General features: G+C 59.2%; 2 protein-coding genes across 5 annotated transcripts; both read left to right on the forward strand.

Moving 5' to 3' along the window:
* Positions 1–5380: 5380 nt before the first annotated feature.
* LOC127597401 (semaphorin-4B-like) lies at positions 5381–9721 on the forward strand. Its single transcript, XM_052060394.1, has 14 exons — positions 5381–5607; positions 5719–5879; positions 6139–6201; positions 6352–6450; positions 6695–6806; positions 6878–6994; positions 7058–7215; positions 7360–7541; positions 7775–7925; positions 8225–8444; positions 8526–8641; positions 8743–8900; positions 8979–9070; positions 9153–9721. Exons 1-14 carry the CDS (start codon positions 5505–5507, stop codon positions 9719–9721), a joined length of 2301 nt encoding a protein of 766 aa, XP_051916354.1. The 5' UTR covers positions 5381–5504.
* Positions 9722–11027: 1306 nt separating this feature from the next.
* LOC127597531 (ras and EF-hand domain-containing protein-like) lies at positions 11028–19044 on the forward strand. Of its 4 annotated transcripts, none has more exons than XM_052060626.1 (15): positions 11028–11109; positions 12729–12819; positions 13349–13444; positions 14201–14278; positions 14357–14472; positions 14550–14618; positions 14864–14936; positions 15020–15090; positions 15370–15556; positions 15627–15728; positions 16704–16848; positions 16923–17004; positions 17304–17418; positions 17492–17605; positions 18396–19044. In XM_052060626.1, the coding sequence occupies exons 2-15, from the start codon at positions 12739–12741 to the stop codon at positions 18567–18569; spliced, it is 1503 nt and encodes a 500-aa protein (XP_051916586.1). In that variant the 5' UTR covers positions 11028–11109; positions 12729–12738; the 3' UTR covers positions 18570–19044. The 4 variants fall into 4 exon arrangements, with proteins under 4 accessions (XP_051916586.1, XP_051916588.1, XP_051916587.1 ...); XM_052060627.1 differs by lacking the exon at positions 11028–11109 and adding an exon at positions 11592–11800; XM_052060628.1 differs by lacking the exon at positions 12729–12819 and having other exon boundaries at positions 11065–11109.
* The last annotated feature ends 622 nt before the right edge of the window (positions 19045–19666 follow it).

The following is a 19666-nucleotide window of genomic DNA, read 5'->3' on the forward strand; positions in this document are numbered from 1 at the left end:
CAGTTCCACGACAAACTCCTTCCGAGGGACGGCGCCGGTTGGGGGACCCCTCGGGGTTAGGCTCTCCATCGCGCGTTCCCGGGTCACGGCGCTCTTCTTTGGTGGCCAATTAATCGCTCGATGAGTTAATTAATTCGCTCCCCTCGGTCTGTGTTGGGTGGAATTCCACTATCGGCCGCGAGATGGCGGCACACTTGCATAGTTGAAGAAGGTGTCAGGTTGACACAGCCGGGCGGGGTGGATTTCAGCAGAGCTTAGTTCGGGTGCAAAGTGATTGCAGCTCGCCCCGTCGAAACCGCCCATGTCCTTTTCCAGTCTGTTAGTGCCCCCCGTTGGTGCAACGTTGACATTGCAGTCAATGAGATTTTCTCCGGGTGAGGAGCGGCCATTTCGTTTGGCATCGTTTTGAAACAGGACCCCCCTCCATTCGTTTTCCGAACACGGGCGGTGCCTTGCAACGAGGGTCTCGTTCGGCCACCGTTTGACGTACCGAACCCTTCATTCGTCAAAAGTAAAAATAGAGCTCAGAAAATACACGTCCACACAATTACGTGTCATAAGTCAAGTACGGCACTTTCTACGCAGCGATAGCTGTTTGAAAGTGCTCCAGAAATACTCTTGACTTGTTTTGAAACGGTCTGTGACGTACTATGACGACGGTCACACGCTCAATTTCCCGCAGCACCGATTGGACGAGCAATGTCATGTGATCACCTGCAGACAGCGGTGGCCGAGTGGGCGTGTCCTCACTCATTGACACAACTCGTTGTCGGCTGTGTCTTCGCCAGATTGCTAGAAGACCGCAGAAGAAGCTCAGCTTCCCCTAAAATGTCCAAAAGTAAGTCCTCAAAGGATATGTGTGTGCGTACAATTGTGTGGACGTGTCATCGACTCAATGTGCGCTACGACGCGCTCAACTTTAGTTCCGAATCGGCGTCTTCCTGGTTACGACGCGACTCTCTTCTTCTTCGTTCCCGCTGCATCACGGCGCGCGCTTTAAAAGTGTGTGGACGCCTAGCGTCTGTAGCGCGCACGCCTGGAGACTTCAGCTTAGGTTGTCCCGATGCATTGAAAGGAGACGAGACCTGTTTTTTCCCCCCCCCCTCACGTGTAAAGCACGGACCAGATGAAATTCCACCGTGCCTCGCATCTGCGTTTGTTGGCACTTTCAATTGGTGTTCTAAAAACCAAGGTTGACATTCCATCTCGAGTTGCGTGCCGCCCAGGTCTCGAACGGAGGATAAAGGCTTCTTTCCTCTGCCGGGAGCCGTCCCATCAAGTCGGCGGCGGAAAGCGCGCTTCCACCCGTCGGCCAGTAGGCGGGGCTATCGGCCCAAGAAATGCGCCCCCCCCTTTTTTTTTCCTTTTTGGGGAGGGGCGGATGGCGGCAAGCCTAAGGGACGCAATCTCCTCGAACCCAAATCGTTTCTCCGACGATGCCATACCGAGTCACCATTTCCGGCTTCAAGTGTTTGGCTGCGCACGCTCCGTTGAGGACACGGAACAAAGTTTTTGGGCGAATTTCTGAAGGTGCGAGACACCAAACACTGCAAGTTTAGATTATGGGTTCAAATCATTGGTCATTCACTTTTTTTCCTTTATGCCAGCCGGAAGTACGCCACTGCCTTTTGTTTGCGAGCTTGATGGAAAAAAAACCCCCAAATAATCTGAAGTGGTCACTCAGCTCCACAATGCGACTTCATTACGTTGAGGCGCGTGCCTCACATTGTGTCTCACGATGTCACGGCCTCTCGCAGGTGCAGGCTTGTCCGAAGTGGGCCGCCGCCGCCGCCGCCGCCGCCTTTTGTTCCGAGGAGGAGGAAGAGGCCGCGCTCGCCATGGCGTGCGCTCAGCCGCCGGGAGCTACGATGAGATGGTTCCGCAATTTCTGGACGCCACGTCGTTAACGAGCCACACAAAAGGTGCGGCAACACGCGTAGACGGACAGTCTAACCATACACGCAAGCCTAAGTTTTGGCGATCCTCTGACACAAAAAAAAAAAAAAGACTAGCATGCAACGTAACTGTTGTGGGATTACGTGCCTGTCAAAAATGAATGTTTGAGATGAGCGCTCACTGAAAAAGGAGGGGTCTTTTCAAGTCCGAGGGCCGCAGCCGGACATGCCTTGCCCAAGGAAGGCATGCCTTTGCTTTCGGCCGGCGCAAGGACATGAAGGGTGCAGACGCGCATTCCGACGAGATGGCCTGCGAGCAGTTGTCGCGCGGTGTCCTTTTGAGCCAGCGGCAACTGTGGCGAGGCGGGGCCCGCGTAGGTCCACGTCTCGGCGGGAGGTGGCGCAAACGGCCCCGAAGGTCGGCCGGCTTGACGATCGGCGCGTGCGTCGTACAAAGTCGGCGGCGACAGCTGATCCGACGCGAGCGCCGCTGCCCGCTCGCCTGCGCTGAGCGCAGCCGATGATGTAATGCTCCAGCAACCCCCCACTCCTGCTTGTTTTTTTTTTTAATGTATTCCCTCCCCTCCCCGTTCCAGTGTGCTGTCCTGGATGCATGTGTGAGATGCTGTGAGATGCCGTGCCAGCCAGTTGGGCAGCCTCCTGCCTGCGGGGGCTTCTTGGCCGCTCGTCACCTCTTGACCGAGAGCGTCGGAGCTGTTCTGCCCAAAGGTAAGCGTTGAAGAAAACACTCTGCGCTCTCTCTCAGCCAGCGCGAGGACGGGCAGCAGAAGCCGCCGGCCGGCTTTGACTGAGCGTGCGCTTTGCCGCTCACGGAAGCGTTTGTCGTCGGCTGCCATGGCAATTGGGGAGGGGGCGGGTGCAGCGATCGCACCGAAATCAAAGCATCCGTCCCCGGGTGGATTTTGGACTTCCCACTTCAAAAGGCACCGGACGTCAGCGGACAAAACCAGGCGAGCCGTCGTTTCTTTTGCGCGCGTGCGCTTTTGGCTTTCCGGGCTCGAGAGCCACCCGCTCGCACCGCTGTGGAGTCTCGTCCTCATTTGCGTCATTCCGGCGCGCGCGTCCAACCCACCGGGTGACGTCATCGCTCGGCGCTTTTTCCACAAGGCAATTCTCGGCCGTTTGAAAAGCGGGCGGGCGTGCGCAAAGACCAGACCGGCAGCCGGCGCGTCGTTGTCCGCATGCGCCTTTCTTTGAGGCGTGACGTCAACTTTTTGCTCCCCAGATGGCGTCGGCGCTTTTGCCTTGGAGTGGAATGCCAAGTTAATATTTCATGTCGAGTCCGCCCCACATGTAGATGGCGCTCATCACTAATTTATCCGCGGGACTTTTTCCATCGACCCCCCACCCCCTTTTGTTCAAAAGCATCCGTGCGACCGCTTGTTTTGGCCGAGCCTTTTTCCCCAAAAGCATAGCCGAGTTTTAGGGTCCCACCTCGGGGGGGTGTGGGGGGGGGGGGTAGCCACGTTTTGATAGGATTGATCTTGGTCTTAAGTCTTTCAATGTGCCGCATTCAAAGTGACGGGTCCATCCATTTTCCGATCCGCTTACCCTCGTCTTTCTTCGGGCAGTAGGCGGGGGACACCCTGAACCGGTTGCCGGCCCGTCGCGGACAAACGACCGTCGGCGCGCACAATTTTGACTGCTCATTCACGTGGGTTTTTGGAAGGTGGCAGGAAAGCGCAGAAAACCCACACGGGGCCGCCAATGCGTTTTTGTGAGGGCCGGAAAGGATGAGTGGCATTGCCGCTCATTTTTAGGGGCAAAGTGGACTCCATTCAAAGCGGCTGCGGCCGCTGCGCCGCTGAATTTACAAATGTCGTTGTTCTTTCATGCAATGAGATCAATCTTGATTCCTAGCTACGCCAGAGCATATGCATGCACGTGTGTGTTTGCTCTTAAATGGAATAGAGCGTTTGTATAGCAGCGACATGATGGCGTGGCGTGGCGTGGCTCGCATTCGCTCCGTCCTCCTTTGCCCCTTTCATTGTTCAAAAGCGCCACAAAGTGCTCACCAAGGCAGGAGATGAAAAAGAAGTTTTGGAGACGCTGACCACCAAGATAAGATCCCAGATCGAGCGAGGCGGGGGAGGGGGAGGCGCGCTATGCGCACCTGTCGTCACCCGAGCACGCGTCTCTCGTCGCCGTCCCAAAATGGGGGCGCCGCGAGCTCCGCGTGGGGCTTTTGCCACCCGAAATAGACGCGCGCTGCCTCCGCCAAAAGTGGCGTCGGGCAGACGTCAACGTTCAACACCATTTGGATGATTGATTCGTTCCGGTTGCCAAGGCGGCACAAGGGCGGTTTCTCATTCGCTTGTTTGTCTCTCGGCAAGTCATCCTTCTCAGACAGACAGACAGAGAGAGAGAGAGAGAGATCCAAGAATGTTTATGATATCTTTGTCTTTGCAGAAGTAGACTAAGAGAGGCGTCGCCGCCTCGCTTTCCCTTGACTGACAACGTTAGCCTTGCCAAACGCGGGCCATCTGCAGCCGCGCACGCCGTCGGGTCAAAGGGAGGATTCAGTCGGCGCGCGCGGAGTCGCATCTGGCGAGTTAGGCCGTCAGAGGGAGCCTTGTTCTCGGGCCGGGGCGCTCGCCAGCTAGCTTGCGTGCGCGCGCGCGTCACCGGTCTTGCTCTTCTCAGCGGTGCGCTTGGCCAAAAGTCGGCGTTCTCGCCCGCTCAAGACATACACGGCGGGATCGCTGTCCCGCAACTCGCCTTTGATTGAGGCGGGGATGATGCCGGCGTTGAATTTCCTGACCCGATGGAATGGCGTCCGGTCCGCCTCGGCTCCGGCGTTTGATCGCAGCGCGCCGCTCACTCATATCTGCGATCCCATTCGCCGGGCCTCTCGTTTTGAACGCTTTGGTCACGTGGCGGCCGCGGGCCGAAAGCGTCCGCGTTCCCGCGAACCTGAAACGGGATGCTGGCGGGCATGGGGTTTCCGCAAGATGCCGCTTTTGGGAGAAGACCCCCCCTCATCCGGTGAGTATCAGGCTGCGTGAAAACAAAAACGCCAACGGTGTCACGAAGCGGAGCGTTTGCAAACGAACAGTGACAACTTGAGGTCAACGACCGTTGTTCTGCTCCTTTTCTTGCGCACGCCTCGGCCACAAGGGGGCACGCAGGCCCGCTTTTGAGCCGGCGAGGCCGACGTCGGACGCTTGGTCGGCGCGAGGCCACCATCCGCGGCCGTCGGCGTGCCACGGAGCCGTCGGCGAGGTGGACTTTCTCTGAGCCGCGTGTCATTCTTGAGGGCTTCGTTGCCCACGCGGGGCTCGGCGCGGCACCCGACGGCAGCCGCTCTGTCCCACAACTCCTGAGTGGGCTCGCTTGACCTTTCCCCTTTACCAATGAACGCCGGCGGATTGGAGAACGGGCCCGGGCGGATCTCTCGCCACTCGCCCCTTTTTAATCTTGCCGTTTCCTTTCCGCGCAGATCATCGAGGGAGCCTTGGCGCCGGCGGAGACGCGGCGCGAGGCCGATGAGGCGCGGGCCGTCCCACCGCAGCGGTGAGGTGCGCCCCCGACGGAGCGGAAACTTTGGACGCCGGCCGCCTGCGCTCGAGTGACGTGCGGACGCTGACCATGGGCCGCCTCGCCGCGCCGCTCTGCGCGCTTCTGCTGGTTGTGACCCTGCGCCGGGTCGCTGGCCGGCGCGACGTCACCCCTCGCCTCGCCTTCTCCTACGGTGAGTTCAGCCCGCCGCGCCGCCTTTTGACCCAAAACCTTTTTCCTGCTTTCGTCACCAAACGTGATCTTCGGTGCGTCTTCAAATTGACCAAGCGTTGGCGCTCCGCAGATGCAGAGGAGAGAAGGTGCCCAAGGTTCTCGGGGGGCGGGCTCTTCAACGTCACGTCGCTCCTGCTCAGCAAAGAGGACGGCGCGCTCTACGTGGGCGCCCGCGAGGCTCTCTTTGCCCTCGACCCCGCCGACATCGGCGCGCGGGAGCGCCGGCGAAAGGTGAGGGCCTCCCAAAAACAGCAAGTTCCGCTTTCAAATTCCGCCGCCCCCTCGAATTCCCCAAAGGCGCCGTCGGCTCAGTCCGGCGAGCGAGCGTATCTCGAGAGCGCGGCCGAGTACGGCCACCGTTTTGAATGCGGCGCCCTGACGACGATTCGTGTGGACGATGATGACGGGCCCTCGGCGCGGCCCGATTGCCGAAGCCCCCCCTTGTTGAGTGGCGGCCGCCGCGTGTGTTGTGCGTGCGCCGTCTTTGCAGCTGCCGTGGAAAACGCCGGACGAGAAGCGACGCGAGTGCAGTTTCAAAGGAAAAGACCTCCAAGTGAGTGGCCGAATTCAAACGCCGGCTCCGGACGGCCGTCCGGGAGGACTTTGCCCGCGGGGGCCAAGCCTTGGAAACCTCCTGACCAGACGTGACGCTGGCTCGCTGGACATCGAGTCACGCCGGTTGTCGCGCCTCTCCCCCTTGCAGACGGATTGCTTCAACTACATCAAGATCTTGCTGCGCCTCAACGGCACCCGGCTGTACGTGTGCGGCACGTACGCCTTCAGCCCCGTCTGCGCCTACGTGGTAAGTGCGGCTCTGCCCTCGCGCCGCCGCTACGATAGCCACAAATTGCGAAGGAGGGGCCTCTGTCCACCTCGTCGGAGGGCGCAAACGGATCAGGCCCGCCGGCCCCTTGCGCGTGCCAGCTTGGCGTCTCGCTCGGATGGCAGCGTTGCAAATTGTCTTCACTTCCCGAGGCGGCAAAGAGGGGCGGTCGCCTGGCGGTAACGCGTCTCCCCCCGCCCCCCCCGTCGTGTGCGTTGGCCAGGACACGGCCAGCTTCACCTTCGTCGCGAGCGGCTCGGGCGAGGCGCTCGCGGAGGACGGGCGCGGCCGCTGCCCTTTCGACCCCGAGTTCAGGTCCACAGCCGTCATGGCCGGTAAGGCCGGCCTCCTCCGCCTCCTCCGCCTTCGCGGCCGCACAGACGCGCGTGCTTGGCTTGCGCCGCAGACGGAGAGCTGTTCGCCGCCGCGGTCGGCGACTTCCAGGGAAACGAGCCGGCCATTTCCAAGAGTCTCGGCCGAGGAGCCGCCCTCAAAACGGAAAGCTCCCTCAACTGGCTTGAAGGTAGGGCGCCGGCGCCGGCCGATGCGGGCGCCGCGGCCGACCCGCCTTTCTGCGCCTTTTCAGATCCGGCCTTCGTGGGCTCCGCCTACATCCCGGAGAGCCTGCCCCGGGACGACCCGGCGGGCGACGACGATAAGATTTACTTCTTCTTCAGCGAGGCGGCAACGGAGTTGGACCTCTTTGACAACGCGGTGGTGTCGCGCATCGCTCGCGTGTGCAGGGTGAGTCACGGCCGAAAGCCACGGGGCCCACTTTTTGCTTTTCCCCCCCCGGGCGGGTCTCCTCGGGATAATCATAATAATTTCCGCGGGGCCTTTTGTCAGTCCTGCCTCCTTCTCATTGCTCATCCCGGCGCGTGCTTGCAGGGAGACGCGGGGGGTGAGCGGGTCCTGCAGAAGAAGTGGACCACCTTCCTCAAGGCGCAACTGTCGTGCTCGCTGCCCGGCGACGGCTTCCCCTTCAACGTCATCCAGGACATGTTTGTGCTGACGCCCGGCCCGCACGCCTGGAAGGAGACCGTCTTCTACGGGGTCTTTGCCTCTCAGTGGTGAGCCGGCGCGTCGAGTCCCTCTCCAAAGTCGTGGCGACGCAGGGAACGCCTCCGCGTGTCGCGACACCGACCTCGTCACCGAACCCCGTCTCGACCCGTGCGCGCGATAAAGACCACGGTCAGCGGCTCTGGGTTGGAGTGCCCCCCGGTGGCTAAGGCGGGCACGCGCACCCGCCCGAAGGAGAACGCGAGCGCTGAGTGGTTGTACGCTTGTGGCCGCCGCTCGACAGGTCCAACGGTGGCGCGGGAACTTCGGCCGTGTGCTCCTTCACCATGGAGCAGGTGCGGAAAGCCTTCGACGGCCGATACCGCCGGCTCAACCGAGAGACGCGGCAGTGGTCCACTTTCAACGGAGCCGTCCCGGAGCCCCGGCCGGGATCGGTGAGTCCCCCCGCCGGACGAGCCGGGAACCGCGCCGCCGCCGCAACGTTTGCTCCAAAAAGCGGCCGGCTGCCAACGTGCTTTGGGAGTCGCTCGAGTGACTCGACTTAGCGGCCGCGCCGTCTCATTTCTTCCAAGTCAAATCAATTGCCGCCGCCGCCGTCGTGGAAACGTATTGACAATCCAAACATGGCATTTTCATTTCCCCAAACTATTTTGAGCCGAGATGTCTCAATCGAGAGCTTTTTGTTTGTTTGTTTGTTTGTCACGATGATTGGTTGGCCCGCCTCCTCTGGCAGTGCATCACCAACGCGGCCCGCAAACGAGGCGTCCTCTCGTCGCTGCACGTGCCGGACAAGGCGCTGAATTTCGTGAAGGACCACTTCCTCATGGACGAGGTGCTGCGCGGCCAGCCGCTGCTGCTCAACCGCCGCGCGCGCTACACGCGCATCGCCGTCCATCACGTGGCGGCGGCGGTGGCGCCGCGCCGGGCCTACCGCGTGCTTTTCGTCGGCACAGGTCAGAAAGGTCGTCGCGTCCTAGGATCGCGGGCTCTCTTCCCGAGTGGCCTGGATTTGAAGCCTCGCGTCTCCTTTGTAGATGACGGGCGACTCCACAAAGCCGTGAGCGTGAAGAAGAAGATGCACGTGATCGAGGAGCTGCTGCTCTTCCGTCACTCGCGGCCCGTGCGCCACCTGCAGCTGGACGCGGAGAAGGTAAAGCCTCTCGGCCACCGGCCGCTGCCACGGTCCCAGCGTGCCCTTTTCCACGGCTGTCATCGTCATGTTTTTTTTTTCCCTGCCGCTTTCCTCGACAGGGTCTTCTGCACGTCTCCACTTTCTCCGAACTGGTCTCGGTCCCGCTCGCCAACTGCAGCAATTACGCCGGCTGCGGGGACTGCATCCTCTCCAGGGACCCGTACTGCGCCTGGAACGGCAGGCGCTGCGTCGAGGTCGCGCGGGCGCCGCCCAACCGGTACGCGGCCTTCGGCCGTTTCGGGAAGGAGAGCGACGGCAAAGTGCTCTTTTTTTTCAGTGCCGTTTGTTTTTGCAGCTTTCTGCGGCAGGACGTGGACAACGGCGACGCTCGGGCCGTTTGCGACCGGACGGCGGCCGGCGGGCGCTTCGCCGAGTCTGCGCGCGCACGTAAGTGAGGCGCCGATCCCTCCCGGCGAATGAGAATGGTCCGAATGGATTGCGGGAAAAAGTTTGGAATGTCTCCGGGCAGGGGCACGGCCTTGCCAGAGCATCGTCATCCCCGCCGACACCTTCCGCGTGCTGCCTTGCCGGCCGCGCTCCAAGCTGGCGCGGAGGCTGTGGCGCTCCAGCGACGCGTCGGGCCGCTCGCATTACCCCGGCGCGGAGGGGGGCCTGGCGGTGGTGGCTCGGGCGGGCGGCCGGGAGACCTACGAGTGCTGGTCGCTGGAGGGGGGCTTCCGGCAGCTGCTGGCCAACTACTGCGTGCGCGGCCGGGAACTCGGCTCCCCGCGGCTCGCCGCCGACACCTACTGGAGCCAGCTGGTGGCCGCGTGCGCCCTGCTGGCCTTCTCCCCGCTGCTCTTTGCGCTCTTTGTCATCTACGGGCACCGCCGGCGCACCAAGGGGAGCGGGGGCCCCGCCGCGCCGCCCGAGAGGCCCCCGTCGGCGGCCGAGCCCCCCGGGAATTTGCCGGCCGAACGCGGGGGCCCCCGGCGCCCGTCGCCGGACGGCGGCGAGAGCTTCTCCGAGTCGGTCTCCGCCGCCGCCCCGCGGCCTCGCGTCAGACTGGCCCCCGAGATCAGGGACTCGCTGGTGTAAAGCCAAACGAAAGGGACGCAAAGCCCTCCGAGGCGAGCGGACTTTTCGCGAGGTGTCAAGCCAAGAGGACGGGCGAGAGCTCAGACGTTGCGTTTCTTGCTTTGGGACTCCAATGTGGTCCGGGGAAAGGGAGGATTATCCCCAGCGGAGGCGCGGCCACTCTCCAGGAATGAAAGGCGCATCTCCAGGCGCCAGCGAGAGTGGCGTCGGCACTTTAGACCGGACCTGGGCCAAGCGAAGGCATCCGGAGCCGGGCGCTCTACGCAAAGGCACGCACCGGTCGCGGAACGTCGTCTCCTGAGGACACTCAAGGAAACAGAAAGTATGCACACGGATGCCTTCGGTTAAGAGTGAGCCAACTTCATGGAACGCGGCCATGGAACGAATGAAACTTGTAGCTCAGAGCACCTCCGTACGGCGCGAGAACCGTGATACGAGCTCGACTCCCTCGCGGGATGACTCGTGCAATCGGTTTAGCGTTCGGATTGAGGAAAACGCGACTTCATCGTCCCTCCCGCCGCCTCGCGGAAGAGCATCGCGTTCTTTGTCGGCAATCGGGACTCCTTTTGGGACCCCCAAAGTGGTATTTTGTCAATTCAGCTGCCAGTGTAAAATTGGGAAATCAACAGGAAACAAAATTCCACTCTTGTTTCTCTTGATTAGTTTTCTATCGCATATAAAGAGGCACTATATTTTCATTTTCCAAATAAAGATGAAACGGACGGTTTCTTCAACTTTCCTCGAGCTCCTATATTTTGTGGTTCTACTTCTTCCTCTCAAAACTTTGCTGCCGCGAATCGGGAATTTCTCCGTTGCGAGACGAAGAAAGGTTTTCTTAACAATCGGGCGCGGTGGCGGATGAGCAACAAAGCGGGACGTTGTGAGGAGGCGCGTGCGCGGGCTTTCTCGTCGTGACGTCACGTAGACAGCCCGAAAAGGACCCGCAGGCGGTAACATCCGGGTCCTTTTAAATCCCTTCCTCGGGCCAATCGGGCGCTCGGAGCTCACCTACAAGAGACGCGCGGGCTCGCGCCCTCGTGTGCTAGCGTGCGTCCGTTCGTGTTTGGACGATGGGAGAAAAAGAAGCCGGCCGAGCGTCCGCTCGACTTTTCTGAAGTTGGCGCCGAGCGACCTCCGAAAACTCTTCCGCGCCTGTGACGTCAACCGGTCGGGCAAAATCGAGCCGGGCGACTTTACGGCGGTGTGCCGGGAGCTCGACGTGGCCGACTCCGAGATCCAAACGTCGTTCGCCAAGTTCGGCGCGGACGACGACGGCTCCGTCGACTACGGCACAGCTTCTCGGCCAGGTTCCGGCAGGTGTGGCGGGCGCGGCCAAGGGCGGCGGACTTTGCCGCCCGCTTCCATGCCGAACGCGTTCTTTCCCCGAGGTGAGGAGGAGCGGGACCGCGTCGTGCTCGTGTCGTTTGCGGGGTGGGTTTTTTTCCCCCACGCGCTCAAGGTCGGGAAATACTGTCCTCGCGTGTTCAAGTCCTCGGATGAATATTTCATGTTCCGTCCCACCTGTTGGACGATGAAAGCGTGACTCTGCGCCGTGAACCGTAAGCGAAAATGCGTCATCAGGTATGGCCCCAAATGTCCGGTGAAACGCATAAAGGCCTCCTCAAGTGTGACCCGGGCACACATAATTGACCTTACTCCCATCGTGTCCTACTCGGAGCCTTGTGGTTGACATTGATGCAAATCGAGGCTTGCGTCTTGACTCCCTCCGCCGTGAAACGGGTGTCCGATGACGGTGAGACGACGGGTCACGTGAAGAGACTCTTCTCTTCACTCACGTGATCAAAATGGGACGGATCATAGGCGTCGTCGAGAAGTAGCTCTCGCTTTCAAACGCGTCGGCGACGAGCGCAGATTTGCGTCTGCGCGACCCTGATCCGGCTGCCCTTCTCCCCCCTGTTGCGCAAGCCTGAGCGAGCGGCTCGCAGATCTTCACCGGACGCTGGAGGCGTGCGCCAAGCCGCTTTTGCCGCAGCAGTACGAGCAAGTCGTCTCCTCACCGGTCGGCCAAAGCCTGGACGGCGGACTGCGGCGCGAGCGGCCGGAGGCCACTTTAAGGCGGTGAGGCGACTCGTCTCGACAACTTTCACGTTCAGAAAAGTCTCAAATGGCTGCCCGTCACCGATCGGAGCCGCGTTCTCCTCGCAAGGGTCACGGGCGTCGTTGCCGGCTGTCTTTTGGGCGGCGGGCGAGGCAGGTACTCAGGCGGAAACCTGAGTACCTGGAGAAAAGCCAGGCGGGCACCGGGAGAACATGCAAACGCCACACGGGAAGGCCGGGGGGGGGACGGGAATCGAACCCCGCGCCTCCGTGCTGTCAGACCGACATGCTCACGGGCCTTCAGTCAACTCCCCATCAGAATTGCCGCTGGAACCCGGACCGGTCCGGTTGAGCGGAGGTGCATCAAGTTGTGCCCCCCCCAACGACGACGATCTCCGAAAGCACTTGGTCGTTAGCGCTCGGTCGCGACCCCTTTGGTTTCCTGCCGCCATCTCGACTTTCCCATGGCAGACTTTTGCACCACGCGGTCCGTGGCCTCCAGACGAGACGGCAACGTTGTTTGCCTAAACGGGTGAGCGATGAAATGGCGTGCGGACGTTGGGTTCCGTTTGAGGGGGGAATGTACACGAGATTCTCCATTGAATTTCCAATCGTGTTGTCGCTCCATCGGCTTGGTCGTTGGCGTTTGTCAAAGGAAATGCCGAGGGGGGGGATCCCGCTTATTCATTTCCTGATCCCAAAACTTGCTTCATGGTGCGCTTATTCAAAGCATCTCGCAATGAGAGGCCACTTTTGCCAGCACCAGGAAGAGACTATTTTTAGGTTTTTCTTCAAGAGTCTCCTCGGTTGTTTTGCCGGCGAGGCCAAGTCGCATTCCTCGCTCGAGGAAGTAGGGCCGCTCTACCTGTTCTCCGCTCCGCCCCCCCACCTGCTGTTCGCCTGCGTCTTCAAAAACTGTCTGCCTTGCACCGTGTTTGTGTGCGAGCAGAGCGGGAGACATGAGCGGCAGCCGGCTGGCCCAATTCGAGGACGACGTTCAGAAGCAACTTGCGGGCGCCGAGCGCAGCGCCAGGGCGGAGGTGAGGCCACACGCGCCACCGGCAAAAGGCTCGGCCCGCGCGCGGCGGCATCGGGACTCTCATCGTAGATCCGACTCGGATTCCCAACAAAGCGGCGCCATACCTCATAACCGCTCTGGTACTTGAGCAACCGTTCACTGAAAATGTTTTGCCGCGCTGCCAATTTGAGCTCATCCCGTCGGCGGCGGCCGCTGCGTTCAGCGACTTGAGCGCCGCTAAAAAAAAAAAACAAACTGTTGCGCAAAAATGACGGCCATTGTACCCCAGCCAGTGTCTGTGGCGGGCTGTCGCGCGGACTCCGCCAGTAGAGGCGTCGCCGAGGGTCAACGGTCCGGTTCCAACGGACGAACGTCCACGGCAATTCCGGACGGGAGCGCCAACGCGCGGCGCCCGAGCGCACCGTCCTCGACGCCTTATTTCCTCTCCATGTGCGAATGCTCAGCGGCTGCCGCGGGCGCCGCGCGGCCGAGCCAAGACACCGGCGCGGCACTTGCGCTTTCTCTGACCGTTTTGGCTTTTGTGTCCGAAGGAGCGCAAGAAAATGGAAGAGGTCCTGTGGAACCTGCAGCGCAAGCACGAAGACCAGATTGCCAACCTGCAGGCCACCGTGGACCGACTCCTGCAGGTAGGCGGGCGGGCGGGCGGGCGGGAGCGCCGCCTCGCTTTTCGGGTCCCATTCAAAGGGCGAGCCACAATTTAGCCACACCGAGGGGCCAAAAGCACGACTTGTGCTTGGAGTCAAAAGTAAAAGCAAAAGACGTGCATTCCGCCAGAGCAAAAGTCCAAGTCGATTTCCGGCTGCGTCGCTTTTCACACGCCCAAAATTCCGAGCGCGGCGAGCCGGTTGAGAGCGGAGGCGAGGGGGCGTCGTCATCGGCGTCGGAACGAAGCTCCAAGCTGGAGAAACGTGCCTGCGCGCGCCAACCGAGGCGGAGGCCCGCGTCGGCATTTTGAGCGAGCCGGTCGACGACGAGCTCCCGGATGTCTTTCTTGAGCTCGTCCGCTTTCCCTCTCGCATGGCGGCATGCGGCGTCCAGAAAAACGGGTTCTGGGACAGAGCCAGGCACCTTCCACGGTCGTGTTGGCTGCAAAGAAAAGCAAAGGACCCTTTTCGTTCTGGGCTTTGAGACACTCGATTGCGTGGGAAGGAGGCCGTTTGGAGCGCGTGCTTTGAAGGCTGTCAGTTGCTCTCTCGCAAAAAGACGCCGGCGCCTTCCGTCCAAGTGGCTCCTCTTCATTCAGAAAGTCCAACTCGGCTGTTGTAAGGGCGGACTTTGCGCTCGTCCTTTTGCACTCGGCTTTCTCTCGAGGCTTTCTGGTCGTAGGACTGTTTGGTTCTGGCTCAAGTGAAGGATGAAGTCTTTTTTTTTTTCCGGCTTAGAGTCAAGCAGAGTCTCGGTCGGCCCGATCCAAGGAGGAGCAGCTGGACGTGAGCCGACACGTGGGCCAACTTTCCCAGGTGAGGCACTTGAGCGAGCGGCGGCGGCGGCGGGAGGCGGGCAGCGCTCACCTCCGGTCCGGTCCGGTCTCTCGTCAGGAGAACGAGCAGCTGCGCTCGGCTCTGCTGGAGGCCCGGAGCGACGTGGGCGCGCTGCGCTCGGAGCTGGACAAGCTGAAGGACATGTACGCCGACGAGCGGGCTCAGCGCGAACGGTGAGCGGCGCCGCCGCCCGAGCGGCTGCGCGTCTGTCCGTCGTGGTCACGCGTGGCGTTTTGCTTTGTGGCCGCAGAGAAACCAACCAGCTGAAGAAGATGGTGATCGAGTACGAGTCTTACTCCAGCCAAGTCCAGATTCTACAGTAAGGTCCTTTCTCGCGACGCCTCGGTGCCGCTCCGCTCCCCCCACCCCCACCTCATCGAGGGGGGAGAAAAACGACAACAAAAGAGACCTTGTTAGAAATACGAGTGTCGAGAGCACATTGACCTTTTTGGAAGGGGGGGGGGGCTGGCTTTTACTTTTGGAAGGAATTTCCCTCGATTTTGTTATGAACGCAGATGTGAGATGTATGCATGCCCCCAACTGAGCCCCAATGTTTCCCCGCAGGGACTTGAACAAGCAGCTGTGCGACAGCAACGACGGCTTGCGCTCGGCGTTGGCGTCAGAAGTCAAGCGCAAGGCGAGCGCCGCCCGGGCTACTTTTGCGCCGGCGCCTTCCGTCGCTCGGGCGCAGGCCCCCGCTGACCCCCGCTTTGCTTGCAGGTCCCCGCCAAGAATGAAGCGCCCGCTCGCAGAACCAAGCCCGTCAGGCAGAGCACCCTCAAGCACAACAGGTCGGCTCCGAGCTTCGCCTTTCGCGGGAGGGAATCGCCAGTTGAATGGCGGCAAATGACGCGGGGGAAATGTGGAGGGGAAGTCTCACGAGTCAAGTTGGGGGGAGAAATGCAACATTGTCCCATTTGATTCAGCTCTTCAGCCTCAGCGGGTTTTATTTTCAAAGAGCATTTGTTGCCACGGAACCTTCTCTTCCGTCTAAAACGCGGCGGCAATCGCCACCCTATTTGCGATGTTTGGAATGACCTCGGCAGTCGTCCGCTCGTCTTTGCCGGCAGCTCCAGCATGTCCGACGTGTCCTCGTGGGCCGACAAATACCTGGACAGCGGCGTCTCGCTGCCCACGGACGCCAGCGAGAGCTGGGTCAGCGACCTGGACACAGACATGGACTTGGACACGGATGACGGCCGAGGCTCCACCGAGACCGTCCACCGCAGCTACTCTTGCGCCCACTCCGACGGCGAGGTCAGTGGGGGGGGGGGGGCAAACTGTTCCGGTCGGCATGATTGGACTTGCCTTTGTCTTCGCCCGGCAGTTGCTGGACACCAAGTCTGAGGCAGGGCTGTCCTTGGCGCAGAGCTTGGGAAGTTCCAACGCGTCGTCCATGCGAAGGCAGTTGTCCGCCTTTGCCAAAGAGGTAAGCCCCGCCCACCGACGCACGTTCACGAGGCGCAAACTGGCCAAGGCTTGAAGCCGCTTCGCAGCCAGGCAACTCGTTCGCCGACTCGGCGGCACGCAACGGGCGGCAGGCAGTCAAAGTCTCGAGTGCGAACCCCCCCCCCCCCCCCCCCCTCCCGCCGCCCCCCTCACACACACACACACACATAAAATACAATTCTACCCGCACTTCAGTGGACTCCAAAGCGCACCGCTTGTGGTGACCATTGCATTCTGTTAGTTGACCACCAGATGGCAGTCAAAGCGGACAACCCTCGAGGAAAAAAGGTTGGCCGCCGAATAGCTCGGAATGTCGCACGAGCGACTAGTCTTCATACTTTCAACAAGAGCTCAGTACATTGAAACGAACATGGCGACGAGTTACGAAAACTAGAATCAAAAGGAAAGAAAAGGACGGGTCAACGGTAGATGTCCTAGTCGAGTGCCTTTGACATACTGAAGGGAGTCCACAAACTCATCGGGTCCTCGTTGTCACATCACGTCGCTTTTCATAAGCAGCCGCGTATCCCAAGCTAAAAACAAAGCGCGCTGCTCTGAGCGCATGGACGGAGCATTTTACGTTCGCCGGTGATGAGAAGTCCGACCGACCGCGAAGCTTTGTGCCGGATAAGTCTCCGAATTCTGAGCAAAAATACCACAAACCTTCATTTGTGAAGAATAATGAAGAAGAATGTCATTCGAGTCGGCAATAATCAAGGGATAGGAAACAATGTGTTGTGAACTTTCCACAGTGCCGTGAGAATAAATGAAAAGTTGTTCATTAAGAGTGAAATTGGTTTTTGTGTGTGTGTAAGAGAGTACATTTTGGGGCTGGGCAGTCAAATCACATCTTTAGAGAAAAGCGCTGGAAGTTGCAAAAATAAGGGAAGATTTAAAAGATTTTTTTTTTCTCTCTCTCTCTCTCTCTCTCTCTCTCTGGGGGGGCGGTACTCAGACGGCGGAGCCGGAGGCGGCCCACGTGGACGACGCCTTGCCCATGTACCGCCTTGTCTTGGCCGGAGACGCCGGCGCGGGCAAGTCCAGCTTCCTCCTGCGGCTGGCGCTCAACCAGTTCAAAGCCGACATCCAGACCACGTTGGGTGCGTCACCCTCCGCGACCGGGAGCCGTCGGCTACGTCGGAGGTGACGCCCGTGTCTTTTTCTCTGCCGTCAGGGGTGGATTTCCAGATCAAGAAGATGCTCGTGGACGGCCAGAAGACCAACCTGCAGATCTGGGACACGGCCGGACAGGAAAGGTGCCGCGGTCGCTCGCCCGGATCTGTACCATGCGTAGCTCTGCGAGGAGCCATCCCGCTCGTTGGTACTCGAAAGCCTGTAACGAGTATCGGCTTCCCCAAAAAAAAAAAATCCAATCCTGTGACGCGCCTATTTCTGCGATGCCTCTGCTTGCCACTGGAGGGAGCTAAAAGAAAAATGAAGTCATTGAACGAGTGCAAACGTATCCAGTATCTGGACTCGGTTGAGGGAAAGCGCTTGTGGATTTGTCCGGCGGTTAAGGCTGGGCCCCCTTTTTTTTTTGTTTCTCTGGCCGCAGGTTCCGCAGTATCGCCCGCTCTTATTTCCGCAAAGCTCACGGCGTTCTGCTCTTGTACGACGTGACTTCGGAGAGCAGCTTCCTCAACATCCGAGACTGGCTGGATCAGATCCAGGTAAGCCGCCGCGTCGCGCCGCGCCCGGACGGCGCCCGATCAAAGCCGCTCGCGTCTCGTGCTCCCCATCCAGGACGCCACCGAGGACACGGTTCCCATTTGCATCATCGGCAACAAGGTGGACATGAGAGGCCAGACGCCGGCCAGACGCTGCGTCAGCACTTTGCACGGAGAGAAGTTGGCCACGGTCGGTTGAGTAGGCCCGAGCGGCGCTCCCTTTGCTCTTTCTCTCGGTTTGTGCATGCGCTAGGCCAACGTTTCCCGCCCCTTTTCATCCGGCGCAAAAGGGAAGATGCCGGCCAAAGTTTGCCCGTCGCTTGCGTGTTAAGGCGGCGCGCCTCGGTTTGTGTCCACGCGTGCCCGAGTGTCTCGAGTTTGCATGTCCGCCGTGCGCATTTTTCGACCTTAACGCGTTCCCGGGTGGGCTCTACGCGTGCGGGTGCGGCGGCACCAGGATTTCTGCTTGAATTTGTGCGGGAGGGCTGAACGATGAAAGCGCTGCACTTTTTCTTTTCTTTGTTTCTGCGATTGCATTTTGATTTGGGACCGTTAGTTTCTTTGCATTTTGAGCAAACGAGCCATCGTCGAGCGACGTATCGGTTGACCGTCAAGGTGTTTAAGACGTTTTAAGATCTCCTTCATTTGTCCCACACTGGGGAAATTTACAGCCTCCAGCAGCGAGAATGTAGGTAGAAAGAAGGAAAAAAACCCAACAAACCCCGTTCAATGAAGTGCAATATAAATACAAAATGGATCAATCGCAGTGCTATTTCCAATTGTCTTTCACATTTAATTATTATTATTATTCAGCAGCCTGACAGCAGTCGGTAGGAACGAGCGTCGGTATCTCTTCTTCTTGCAGCGCGGGTGTAACTGCTGTAAAAGCGGGCGAGGGTCAGCTTTTGACCTTTTCATCCAACGGCCCCGCGGAAACACATTTTGATGACTCGTTCAGCCTCACCGTTGATGCGTTGCAGGCGTACGGCGCGTTGTTCTGCGAAACCAGCGCCAAAGAAGGGACCAACGTGGTGGAGGCGGTGCTCCATCTGGCCAGGTGGGTTTGGGGAGGGGGGGGGGGGCTTTGGGAACGTGGTTCGTTCGCCGTGCTGACTTTGTGCCGCTCTCCTTTCGTTCCCTTTGAAGAGAAGTGAAGAAGGTGAAAGTGAAACCCAAAACGTCTCCGGTGGACCTTTTGGCCACAAATGCCAAGAAGACTTTTGGCACATGCTGCCGCCTCTAGATGCGCTTTGGAAGCGAGACTTTTTTTTTTTTTTTTTTTGTACATGGAGATAGAATTTTTGGCCATGAAGGCTGTTTATTATTATTTTTTCTCTTCATGGCCTGGAACGACCACCTGTACAAAGATGCTATGTATTTTTGTATTTATTGGCTTGTAAGTACTTTTACCCATTCCAGTTTCACACGAATCGCATTTTAGCCCAACCTGCACGTGATTAGTTGTTTTTTTTTCTCTCCGCCATTTTAAAATCTGAGGTGGAATGAAACGGAGTATTTTTGGAACTATTTTATCCGACCTCGGTGTATGCGCTCGAGCAATCTGAACACATTGCACTTTTTAAAAATAACAAGTGTTGCATGTTTTTCAAATAAAAAATTCTGCTAAAATTGCGCTCCCCTCTGTCTTTTGGCCACGACAAACGGAGCAATCAAGCTCTGTGAACGCGAGTGGGCCAATTCCGTTTTTCGGGAGAGTGATTTCAACTGTGACAACTCGGGAATTGGGTGCTCGTGATTGTTATGGCAATGGTTCCTCATTTCGAATAGGGTGGCACCTTGAGATTTGAATTTGGCTTCAATTGTTGGTTTCCCGAGGGGAAAATGGCGCTCTCCAATATTGTGTATAAAAAAAAACGCGGTAATGACGCAGCGTCGGGGAATCGAGTGCGTCGGTCCGCCTTTTTTGCCTCCATTCAGTCGGCTGGCTACGGAGCGCCTTTGTCGGCTTGACTCCGCCCGCACGGATCGGAAGCGCCGTCTTTTCCCTCTTCGCCGTCAGGCTTCTGCGGATGAGCTGATCGTTCGAAGGATGTTGCCGACGCCCCGGGAAGGAAAGCGCCCGTCGGCTGTCCTCAAAGTCGCTCACTGACGCCATTCCTCAATTTGCACGCTGTCGAAGAGGAGTCGCGTCGTGGCAGATACAAAAGGTGAGTTAAAAAAAACCCGAAATATGTTTCGAATTACGAATGGACTTTATTTTGTCGATTCCGTGTCCTTTTCTGGTAACGAT

This window comes from Hippocampus zosterae, chromosome 3 (assembly GCF_025434085.1).
Source record: "Hippocampus zosterae strain Florida chromosome 3, ASM2543408v3, whole genome shotgun sequence".
In the NCBI taxonomy this organism is placed as follows: domain Eukaryota; kingdom Metazoa; phylum Chordata; class Actinopteri; order Syngnathiformes; family Syngnathidae; genus Hippocampus; species Hippocampus zosterae.